Source organism: Solanum pennellii, chromosome 8 (assembly GCF_001406875.1).
Source record: "Solanum pennellii chromosome 8, SPENNV200".
NCBI classification, from domain to species: Eukaryota; Viridiplantae; Streptophyta; class Magnoliopsida; order Solanales; family Solanaceae; genus Solanum; species Solanum pennellii.
The window spans coordinates 57,684,221-57,697,344 of record NC_028644.1 but is presented as its reverse complement, the minus strand read 5'-3'; the positions used below and the strand labels follow the sequence as shown (position 1 = coordinate 57,697,344).

General features: G+C 34.5%; 1 protein-coding gene and 1 pseudogene across 1 annotated transcript; both read right to left on the bottom strand.

Moving 5' to 3' along the window:
• Window positions 1–1,498: 1,498 nt before the first annotated feature.
• LOC107027750 lies at window positions 1,499–6,461 on the bottom strand (annotated as a pseudogene).
• A 3,234-nt stretch (window positions 6,462–9,695) lies between these two features.
• Window positions 9,696–13,124, bottom strand: LOC107028070 (vacuolar-processing enzyme-like). Its single transcript, XM_015229126.2, has 9 exons — window positions 12,913–13,124; window positions 11,921–12,085; window positions 11,672–11,828; window positions 11,282–11,367; window positions 10,958–11,181; window positions 10,765–10,813; window positions 10,401–10,619; window positions 10,117–10,323; window positions 9,696–10,008 (listed from the first exon to the last, which is right to left on the bottom strand). Exons 1-9 carry the CDS (start codon window positions 13,078–13,080, stop codon window positions 9,871–9,873), a joined length of 1,413 nt encoding a protein of 470 aa, XP_015084612.1. The 5' UTR covers window positions 13,081–13,124; the 3' UTR covers window positions 9,696–9,870.

Here is a 13,124-nt window from a genome sequence, read left to right as displayed (position 1 = left end):
CTGAGTATGGAGAGTGTTTGTTCTCAGGGAGTTCTAGGATCCGGCAGTTCGTGTCTCAAGTGGGAGCCGGTAGGGACCGAGGACGAGTCAAGGGCAGTTTCAGCCGTGACTGATGTGTTGAAGCTTCGGGGAGCTTCAACGGGCCTTTCAGTTGACTGATGAGAAGGCCGCTGTAGCAGGAGAGAGTTGAAAAAGATTACTAGACATACAAGTGTTCTAAGTGGATGACAGTTGAAATTCTTCAAGCCTCCAAGTGGGAGATTGTTGGGCTTTGTGGAGGCTTGTGAGCCGGCCCGACCCATTACTGAAACCCTAGGTTAACCATTTGGCTTTCCTATAAATATGATCCTTGTATTTGTAATTCTAGGGTAGCACAAGTGAAATAAAATCCTCCTGTTACAGTCGTGGAGTAGGGAAACCGAACCACGTTAAATTCTTGTGTGTCCCGTTTGTGTTCTGTTTCTCTTTTCTCTAGATTATTTGTGTGTGTTGTGTGTTTAATTCCCAACAAAAAGTGGTAGCTCAATTTTCTGCAGAAGCACAATACATCACTGTTGTAGGTGCAACTAACCAAAGGAAAAATATTCCATGTGATCTAGTGCAAGATATAAATGTGAAGTTTCTAAGCAGAGAAGGACGGCGAAGTTAAGCTTGTTCATTGAAGCTTAGATGAGCAGATTGCAGACATCATGAACAAGACTCTTCCTAAGGGGAAATTTGACGTTCTAAGGGCTAAGTTGGGAGTATCCAAGAAGAATCTCAACGAGGAACGCTAGAAAATGAGATATATCTAAATAATCTTTTGTTTAATGGGTCCTTTTAAATATTATTTTTAGTTTCTAAAGGAAGATGCTCCTTGTTTTATGGGAATATGTTTTGTAAGAAAGTCAATAGTGATTCGATATTTATGGTCTTTACTAACTTTTGAAAAGCTTCTATTGCTATTCCTTATGTATTATGCAAAAATAAATGATTAAAAAATAACTTGTTGTTGAACTATATCTTTTCTCTAAAGTTTCAAATACTAACATAGATACCCTCAAGAGTGTTCTTACAAGCAAAAATCATATAGTGATGTGATAAAAGTATCGATAAAGCTTATTATAATCACTTAAGAGTGTTCTATAATTCTTACTTCAAATTTGAGTATTACTGATCAAAGATTAAACTTGTATAATGTTACTGACTTGTTTAATTAATTCCTGCCTTGAGATCCCATAACCTTCCCAAATCTAAGAGCATTTATATAATTTAATATGATCGATATAATACAACAAATATGGGAAAGTTCAAGAGACTCAAGGAGTGCGTTATACATACTTTTATAATTTATTGTCACAATTTAAATTTAAGAGGAAAAAAATAAAGTCTTCTCAGAGCTAACTAAAAATAGTGGAAAAGACTGAACAAGACTCGGCAAATGCATAAAAAGGTCAAAATGCATTGATATTTAGAAAATAACGCTTTAGTATAGAGATACTGGGCAAATATTCCACTTCTAAGCAGCATTTTCTGAATATAGCTATAAGTTAATTAAAAGAAAATTTTGCAGCAATAATATAAACTGGCAAAATATACTATTTGCCTACTCCTAAGAGTACCCTTTACTAACTTGAACATGCTTGAGCAAATAGCAACCATTTTCTCACTTGTAATCCTAGCATTGCAGATGTTGGCGATACCACGTACATATTTCCTTCCATCTGTTAATCTTCCACAATGTGCCTCAAATATCTTCACCTATTATCAGGAAATCCCAGTTGTCAACAAGTGGTTGTCCAGCAGGTCGAACGGTATGTAGTACCTCATTACTCTTTTCAACACCAAAAAGAAGCTCCCCTAGATGTTTTACATTGCCGTCCACTTGACTTATCTGTGACATAACTTCATTTAGTTTCACAAGAGCGTCATATTTCTCATTGGAGCCTTCAGGAGCATTTTTGTGCTGCAAACATTAAGGAAAAACATAGCTCATATCATGTATAGGAAGATGAATTCTCCATCAAAAAGAGGTAGGAACTTACTTTAGTGAACAGATAGAAAAGTTCAGCACTGCGCTGATCCACATTCCTTGATGATGATGTCGAGAATGACTTTGCATCCACAGAGTCATGACTGTGATTTTCGGAAGTTTCACCCATATACGCGGAAAGAGGATCAAAACTCACCACTTTATCACCATATTCTTGGACATGGGAGCCATAGTTATGATATGTTAAGTTGGTAGTAGTTCTTTTTGCAACCTAAGCGACAAAATGGAATCATAAATCTTCCATTAAAATAAAATAAAATAAAAGAAAGCATAGGTATTGCCCAAATAAATTGCTTAAAGCATGACAGTAAAAACTCTTACTCGACTATACTGCCCATGAAAGGTGTTAGTTTTTCGATCTTGTACATCACTGTTCATAGGTGAAACAATAATTAGTTTGACATAATACATCATTTCCAAGTGTAAATTATAGAAACAATATACAAGTATTTGTACTTGGCATACTCCTTCCTAACAATGTGGACTACGAGAACAGAGGATGTAAAAGTTATTTATACCTATCTTCTATCCAGGCAACACTGAACAAGTCTCCCAAGCAAACACCCTTAAACTCTGGAGGGGGACACTGACCAAAGTAGGGATCATCAGGAGCACCATCGCCACAGTATGTGCCAAAACTGTTTTCATCAGGTTTTGATTCAATCATGGCATAGTTAAGTCCATTACGAAGAATACCGTCAAACATGCATCCAGACTCACATAGGTAAACTTGAACATCATCCAACATAAAACACATACTTTATATTTCACTGATCAAACATTCCCGCAAAGGGAAAGGAAGCCTGAAAAACTAAAACATGCAAGTTACCAGTCTGTCATACGTCCCTGAAGCATGCTTCTTTTTCAACACGTTAAATAGATCATCTGTGTAAATCGATTCTTCTCTTGGCATTGTTGATATTAATAAAAACAAGAAAACAATTATGCATATCCTAATCAGTTTCAATGTATCACAAATTGCAAGCTTTGATTTGCAACGAGTATTAGCTTAATTTTATAATTGCCTAACTATGTCATTAGACGGTAAGTTCCAAACATGAATTGCTTATACACATTCATAACAAAAGCGACAAAATAGGGATTTGGAATTTCTTTTTAGAATGTTACATTTTCACAACTTCAAAATAGGGTCTCGTTATCACGCAGTCACTCAACTAATAAGTTTATTATGTCAGAAAGTCAAATTTCTTCTTGATTCCAATTCTTTTCAAAAAACAAACAAATTGACTTTCTGTGATAATAACTACTCCAACCGTCCCAATTTATGTGTCACGAAGATTAAGAGTTCCTAATCTTGTGGTCTTAAACTTGCATATGGAATATCAAAATTGAAAAACTTATTACATATAAAAAGAATCTCGACAGACCAAAAAGGTGAAGTAAGACACTTAAATTGGGACAGAATGAGTACACAAAATTAATGCAATGAAGATACTTACTAATAAATCCAGCGGCACCATGATCAGTATAGTATATGAAGATATGGTCATTTAGGACACTCTTCAAAACTTCCCCACTTCCTCCAACACCACCACTTTTGTTTTCAAGGAGAACATTGTAAAAGTTCATAGCATTAACATCTTCACCTACATAATCTTGCCTTAACAAAAGAAAAAGAAAACCCCTCATAAGCTAACAAAAACTCTAATCTTGAAAAGTTCCAAGAAATTGAACACAAAAAGAACAAACCTTTGGGACACCTTTGCAAACATCATGGCCATGTGAGTTATTGATAATGACACCAGGTCTTGTTGGGACCAAAAATAAGCAGGTGTAAATGCGGAAGCTAGCAAAGCAAACCTTGAAAGATCACGAATAAGAAGACAACGAGAAATATACCAAAAGACACAAAGATTTAGCGTGGTTCGATCAATCGATCTACGTACACAAAGGAAATGATCAATCCACTATAAATATGAGAGTACAAAATACAGAGAGAAAGAACCTCAACCAATTCACTCGGAATACATGGGAGGTTCACACAAGTGATAATGTATCAAGCTTGTGACCCACAAATTCTCCCTCTAACCAAAACTCTCAAAGCCTTTAAGACTACATTGTGAATGCTAATTAAGTTAGAAGGAACATTCCTCTATTTATAGAGTCTTAAACCTTTTTCCTACAAGAAAAGGACAAGTCAATCCAAAACCTTTTCCTAAAAGGAAAACCTATTTATGGTAAGAAATTTAGTGCAAATAAAAACCAACATGAATTGCATCATCTTTGTTCAGCCTTGTCTACAAGAATGGTTCCCTCATTAAGTTCATCATCTGTATCAACTTCCTTGAGCTTGCTGGATTCATGAAGATGATGTTCTTCAACAAGCTCACTGTTTAGCCTATCTCTCTGAAAAGTAGTTCTTCCATATCAGAAACTTCTTGTTTTGCAACTTCTCAATTCGTACTAACTCATAAAAAGATCACATGAACACCCTTTTTTAAAAAACTATTCTTGTTTTTATGCACCTGACAAGCCTTGTTACACAAAATATATCTCACAACCATTCTTTCATCACCATTGAAATCAAACTTCCTAATATCACCCTATTGGTCACAGGACATGTAGTATTCACCACTTTAGCCAAAAGTTTTTTGGAAGAGTAAAATATGCTTCTCTTTAAAACAAGCATCACTAACTTTGTCATTTGCAAATATTATTTTGAGTAGACAGTGGACTAGATCCCTTGACACAAGTTTGTTTGTAGAAAAGAGCTTAATTGGCCAAGAATCATGCCTCATAGAACCGTATTCTCACCTTAAGCATCAAAGGAAGTGACAATCTTCCAACTAGAAGTGTTGAGATCATCAATACATGTTCTTGGACCTCCTTTTTGTAAACATTATCATCTAAGAGATCATGTTGTGACCACACATTTATCAGATAGGAACTTGACTTTGTTACCGTTATCACACACTTTCAAGTCCTTCTTTCACAAAATAAGTACTATTTCTTGCCCCTACCAAATTAAAATAGACACCTCCACCTTGAAGTGGCTTGAGAGAGAGAGAGAGGAAATTTTCAGTTTACCAACCACGTGCTTTGAGTATCCGATCATGAACCAACATTGACTGATGTTACTTCCTCTCACATATATACCTGATATTACTTCATCTCACATATATACCATTTCAGTCTGAGTCCCCACTAAACAGATAAGGCATGATAACTGAACTTTTTGACCAATTAGGAAGAAAAGTCTTTCTCATTTTGGGAGTTTTGGCAGTGGGAGCAGGTCCCCTTTTCTGTACAACTTTCTATCTAGTGTAGGAAGAAAGGTTTTCTTGAGACCTTCAAAAGGTTGGACAATCCTTCTTCAGATAACCATTGCGTCCACAATGAAGGCACAATAAATTGTTATATTCATACATATACTTACTGTGAGGATTATATGGGGGACTGATGTTTGAACTTCCTAAACCGGTCCGATTGTTGTGACCTTGACTGGTGGCTTTTGAGAGTAGTTTATCAGAGTTAGTCCATCTCATAGAATTTTTCAGGTCTTCTCTGAGTCAGACAAGGTCCCTTTCCATTTGATCATTTCTTTACAAGGCCAGTGCAAGTCTGGTTTTAGTAGTGTTCACACTAGTTTCTAGCTCCATTTGCAAACTACTAGCCTCTCATTTCCCTTTGCCACATTTCTCACTCAGCATCTTCAATTTCTCTTTGATTTCTAGATTATTAGTATCTAGAACAATTAATTGTTCCTCGATAACGGACGCATGATCAGTCAAGGCTAATTTCTCTTCAATGAAATTGTCTAGACTATTATTTATAGAGTCTTTTTCAGTAGTTAACTCTATAACAGAGTCAATCAGAAGAACAACTGGATTTCACAACTTCCTAATAGAGTAAGCATTCAAGTTTTGTTTAAGGTCAAAGAGAGTTACCTTTTCTTCATCTTCCTCGTCGCCAGATTTTGTCATGAATGCGAACATGCCAACAAACACATTATCATCATCTTCGAAGGCTAGCATGAATAAATCTTTGGGACATTTTGATTCTTCTGACTCACTTGGAGTCTCCCTGAACAGCAGAAGCTTTCTTCACAACATAGACAACTGCAACTTTTGTTGCTTTCTTATCAGGGACCGGGTCCCTTTTTTTATCTTTCTCTCCTCTAGGTCTTTGATACTCTTTGGCTTCAACATCATGCATGGGGAAATCTCTGATTAAATGCCCTTTCATTCTACATTTGTGGTGTAGGTAGTTTGCATTTGCAGATTTGTTTGAGTTTCATGCCTTTCATAAACCTATCTGTTTCCTCTTTTTTTTTAAACCTTCTTGTGAGGTATGTCATGTCCTCATCTTCATCAAAAGTTTCTTCAGATGTCACCTTGAGAGCTAGAGACTTGTGTTTCTTTAACTCCTGCGTTGACACTTCTTCATTTCTGTTCGGTGGAGAAATCATCTTTCCAGGTTTCTCGCTAGGTGTTACCCAACTAGAGAGCACCCGCTCTGATACCAGTTGATAGAATGCGTGCGTCCACTGTCATTCAATGGACCTTGTCCCTTGACTCATCAAGAATAGTAAACAATAACGAGAACACAACACAAATAGTTTACGTGGTAACCTCCTTGCTCAATAGAGTAAAACCACGACCAGTTGTTTCACAAGATTTTGCTCAATAGAGTAAAACCATGACCTGTTACTTAAGATTTTAAAATGTTTCCACTAATCTCTTCAAGCAAAAGTGAATCCCAGTTACAACCACATAAGAAGAAGTTATTAATCTCACAACTAAGTAATAACTCTATTACTTAATGGGACTAAGCAGATAGCACACTACCCACTAAGCTGTCACCACTAGACAACTTAAAATTCAACTAACCAGTTATCACACTACCATTTAAATCAACTAGCTCCAAGATGACTTAGAATTTGACTAAGCAGCAAACAATGGTGCCCACTAAATCAGTTAGACTCAATCGATTTAGACTTTTACTATGAACATTGAACCCTTTATAGTTTAGGAACAAATTTACAATGAATATGCAGAAGAAATAATCCTAAAACAACTAAGCTTGCAGCTCTATTAGGCCCATGTTGGTCTTGAGAATGACTTTTCACTATGAGTGTTATCCTTTGGAAAAGTTCTTGAGAAATTTTATGTTGCAAAAACTTATAAAATAATAGATACAAAACTCAAACTCAACAAAGATGCTTTAACACTCTACCAGATCCTTCTGTTGAGTGTGAGTAATGTTCTACCTTGAAGATGACTTTTTCCTTTTTAGCTTGTGAGTTTTTGTTTGCCAAAATCTTGTGTTTGTGTTATTGGAGAAGAAGCTTTATTTAAATGGACACATAACCTTGGGACGAGTCCATTGGCTGAAAGCCTACTGTCATATAAGGTTGTGCACAGAGACGGATCTAGGATTTGAAGGTCGAGGGTGCCACAACATTCAATTAAGATAAAAGGAGTGGTTGCGTTAATTTTGGGTTACAATTCAGGTTATTAATTTTATTTTATTTTTATAAACAAATCAATCAAATGTGCCTATAGTAATATTTTCTTTTAGATATTATGTGATCAAATATAACTAAATAATTCAATTTTTAATTTCTTTTTGAAATTAAATGTCTTATTTGCTGAAACTTTGAGAAAAATAAAGTCACGTTAAAATTTGAGCTTATATAAACCATCTAATAATATTAACATAATACATTCATCTTCCATTGACTTTATGTGATGTTGGAGATATATAGTTGGAAATAATAAAAATTGTAGTTTCAGCCTATTCATATTACTTAGCAAAAATATCTGTGAAGATCGAAAGAATCTTTCAATTTAAAAAAAAAACATTTTTGAAACTTATGTTTTTTCCTGAAAACTATTATTTAAATATATTTTTAATAATATTTATTTGACGCTGATAATTCAGTACTCACTAATTGATAAAACAAAATAAACATGTTACACTCAAATCAATAGATTAATAATTAGTGTAAGAGAAAGTAAAAAATATAAAAATTAATTACGAAAAGGGGTCAATTTGAATTAATAAAGAATAGTAAATAAATAAGAATGAATGGAGAAAAAGAAAAGAAAAAGAAAAAAAGGAGCAAGCAAAAGAATCTAAATGTTGTTGTTAAGTTTCGAACCCGAGTTGACGAGGTGGCAGACCCTCACCTTAGCCATTGTATAGTCACTAGATGGCAAAAGTAATATATATTTAATTATTATACATATATACATGTATTTACAATATTATTGCCGAAAACACTGGGTGTCATGGCACCCCCACCCGTACACCTAAATCTACCCCTGGTTGTGCACCAACCACATCAGTTGGCAGTTTTTTGATAGTTGTCTTTTCGTCCTCTTTTCATTTCCTACTTTTCGGGACCAAGTCCCTTGCTGCGTTCTTTAAGAGTTTTTAAAGACTTGTTGGCTGACTTCCTCCTTTGAATGAATGACTTTAACATGAAGTTTGTCATGTTGAAAATATCAACCATAAAGAGTTATTACCCGTTAGATCAACACCCTGGTCAATTCTGATTGGTACGGTACATTGGTGCCTCACCAACCACTTATTAACGGGATAAACTTTACAGTTGTACCTCATTATGCATACCTCATTATGCATCTAATGGTAAGAACGTCGGGGACTAGGTCCCTGCATTTGTGAGGATCATCCTAGAATATAACAAAGAGAGCAATTGATTGGCTACAAGTGGATCTATAAAATCAAATACCAAGCTTCTGGTGAGGTTGATAGATTTAACGCTAGATTAGTTGCCAAATGGTTTAATCAAAGGGAGGGCCTACACTACCAAGAGACCTTCTCACCAGTGGTTAAAATGGTTACCATCAGAAGTGTCTTAGCCCTTTCTACAACTTATAAATAGAATATCCATCAAATAGATGTTTTAATGCATTTTTTCAGCAGTGACTTCTTTTAAGAATATGACACTTCCCCGGGAATTTCATGTTCCTAAGAGATTTAATGTTCAGGGGAGAAACATGTAGACTCATTAAATCACTATATGGATTGAAACAAGATCCTAGGCAATGGAATCTAGAACTCAGAGAGGCTCGTCAAACTTGGCTTTGCTCAAAGTCACCTAGACTATTCATTGTTCATAAAAATGACTGGTGCATCCTTGGTGATAATTTTTCCAATATGTGTTCTCTAACGAATGCTTATGTATTATCTTGAAATGGCTAGACCTGACAATGATACATCAGAATATCCAGGGATGGTGGACAAGGATTCCATGCCAAGCAAAAGGGATGATGAGTAGAGCAATCTTATGGACAATTATATATATATATATATATATATATATATATATATGTATTCCATGAATTGATAGTTTCTTATTTTAATGAAATATTACAGAATATTTATATTTAGGCCAGTGGCAGAGATGAGAATGCAAATCTTTTTCTTCATATGAAACATGATATGTTTTTTCATTATTTTAGGGAAACATTATCCTTCATAAAATATAACGACAAAATTATGATTGATTACGACTCTCTTCACTTACCACTGTTCAAAAATTTTCAAATAAAGAAGGGCTAGAATAATGTAAGTTAACTCAGCGAAGTTCTACATGCTGCCATGCTAAAAGCGTCATAATTTCCAATTGTCAGACAAAATCGAACTTAGATAGAACTGAACAAGACTTTGTAAATTCATAAAAAGTTAAGAATCCATTATAATTGAGAAAATAAAGCTTTAGTACATGGAAAATATCTGCTTCTAAGCAGCTTTTTTCTGAATGTAGCTATCAGCTAAAAGAGAAAAATTTGCAGGATGACACATACTGGCAAAATATACTATTTGCCAACTGCCAAGAGTACCCTCTACTAACTTGAACATGCTTGAGCAGACATAGCAGCCATTTTCTCACTTGTAATCCCAGCATTGCAGATGTTGGCGATACCACGTACATGTTTCCTTCCGTAAACTGTTAATCTTCCACAATGTGTTTCAAATATCTTGACCTATTATAAAGAATTGAGTAGTCATATTTTCATCAAAAGAATAAAACACGAAAATTGAACTGAAATACCACATAAATCATTGCTTTTATCACCATGTTAAATACTTACATAGGACTTAAGGCAATCCCAGTTATCAACAAGTGGTTTTCCAGCAGGTCGAACACTGTGTAGTACCTCATTACCTTTTTCAACACCAAAAAGAAGGTCCCCTAGATGTTTTACATTACTGTCAACTTGACTTCTTTGTGACATAACTTCATTTAGTTTCACATGAGCTTCATATTTCTCATCGGAGCCTTCAGGAGCATTTTGATGCTGTAAACATAAAGAAAGAAAATAACTGAAATGTGTAGGAAGATGAATTCTCCATCAAAAAAAGGTAGAGTACTTACTTTGGTGAACAAATAGAAAAGTTCAGTACTTCTCTGATCCACATTCCTTGATGATGATGTCGAGAATGACTTTGCATCCACAGAGTTATGACTGTGATTTTTGGAAGTTTCACCCATATATGCGGCGAGAGGATCAAAACTCACAACTTTATCACCATATTCTTGGACGTGGGAGCCATAATTATGATATGTTAAGTTGGCAGCAGTTCTTTTTGCAACCTGAGCGACCAAATGAAATCATAAATCTTCCAATTGAATGGAATAAAAGAAAGAATAGGTATTGCCCAAACAATTGATCTTGTATTTTTTTAGCAAATAGTTTAAAGCATATACAATAATTGTCAATAACAATATAAACTCTTACTCGACTATACTGCTGATGCACGCTGTTAGTTTTTCGATCTTGTACATCACTGTTCATAGGTGCAAACAATAATTAGTTTGACATAATATGTCATTCCAAGTATAAATTATAGAAAAAAAAAGAATCTATACTTGGCATACTCCTTCCTTACAGTGTGGACTACGAGAACAGAGATTACGAAAATTGTTTATACCTATCTTCCATCCAGGAAACACTGAACAAGTCTCCCAAACAAACACCCTTAAACTCGGGAGGGGGACACTGACCCCAGCAGGAATCAACAGGAGTACTCTCGCCACAGTATGTGCCATAACTGTTTTCATCAGGTTTTGATGCGGTCATGGCATAGATATTAAGTCCTTTGGGGAGAATACCATCAAACATGCTTCCAGATTCACAGGCTTCTAGGTAAAACACCTGCACATCATCCAATATAAAATACAGACATTAAAGTTTACTGATCAAACATTATGAAAAAGGGAAAAAAATCCTTAAAAAAATAAAGCCAGCGAGTTACCAGTCTGTCATACGTCCCTGAAGCATGCTTCTTTTTCAACATGATAACTAGCTCATGTGCATAAATCACTTCATAATATGGCATTGCTGATAATAATAAAACACGAAAACAATAATGCATATCCCAATCAGTTTCGAAGAATCACAAATCAAGCTTCGATTTAGAATGAGTATTAGGCAGCATGAATTATACACATTCACAACTTCAAAATGGGGTCTTATTTCTCACATAATCTCTCCACTAATACTAATTATTATGTCAGGAAGTCATATTTCTTCTTGATTCCAATTCTTTTCAACAAACAAACTGATTTTCTAAGGTAATAACTACTCACTCTATCCCAATTCAAGTGTCGAAAAGTTTAAGACTTAATGTGAGGAAAATACTTACAAATAACTCCAGAGGCACCATGATCAGTGTAGTAGATGAAGATATGGTCATTTGGACCACTCTTCAAAACTTTCCCACTTCCTCCAACAACAGCACTTTTATTGGCAAGGATGACATTGAAAAAGTTGTTGGCATTAACATCATCACCTACATAATCCTACCTCAACAAAAAGAGAAGAGAAAAACCTTAATTAGCTAACAAACAATCTAATAATCTTGAAAATTGAACACAAAATTAAAAGAACAAACCTTAGGGACGCCTTTGTAAACATCATGGCCATGTGGGTTATTGATGATGACACCAGGTCTTGGGTTTTCTGTATTGTTAGCAATATCATCATACATGAATACAATGATGTTCTCATCCTTAAGACCACCAGCCTTCAGTATTTGGTAAGCATGACACACATTAGCCTGAAATCATACAAAAAAGTTACATTTAAATTTTTGTAGTTGTCCACTTGTTGAACTTAATACAAAGTTTAAAACAGAAAATAACATTATTAAAATTTGTAGACTGGCTATAAATCATTATTAAGAATAAAAGAGTATTCTAAATTTAAATTGTTTTCGTTTGTGCAAAGGCGATTTTTATTAACGGACTAAAAAAAGAGTGTTAAACTTGAACAGAATGGGCATATAAAAACTGTTAAATTGGACCAGAGTGGATATTAGTTCTTATTTCTCATTTTTATTTTGATTGACATATCTCTTGTATTTTTGATTTAAGGGGGGCGGAAATGACGTCATTTTAGACTTTAAGTTGGTAGTAATTTCATATTTTCTAATACCAAAAGAGTTTAAAATTTTAAGTCAAATCAAAGTGTCACGTTTTGATACTTATAAATCAAATCAATTATAGTGGGATATTTCAACTCTAGATTTTTGTGGATATCTTGATTTTCTTTTTTTGTGGTTTGATGTGAATCATCTTTAAGCAATAGTTATAGAATAATCAAATTCAATTATCTCAAGATATATATGACACTAAAAAAAATCGATAATAACCACATGATTCACAAAATAAAACGAAGTTGATAGATGTTGATGAAGATATTATCAAACCAATTACTTCAGTCACCACAAATGAATCGTCAAAGATTCACATCATCATAAGCAAATCACACAAATAATGTAATCTACCCATCATCAAGACAATCAATTAAATTTTACAAGAAGTTGAATCATAAAAATGTTAAGCGATATATATTTTATATAAAAAAAAAATTAGGATGACAAACCTGATGCCTATAATTAGTCCATCCATTGGAGCCAGCAACTAGGACAGCCCATTTTGTTCCTTTTGCTTTTTGGTTTAAGAACTGAGTGATACTACGACCTTCAATAGTAACAAGTATTGAGACCAAAATAAGGAAAAATATACCAACAATATTATACCTAGATATCATTGTGTTTAAAATTAACAAAGAAACCAATCGACTGGGATGGAGAA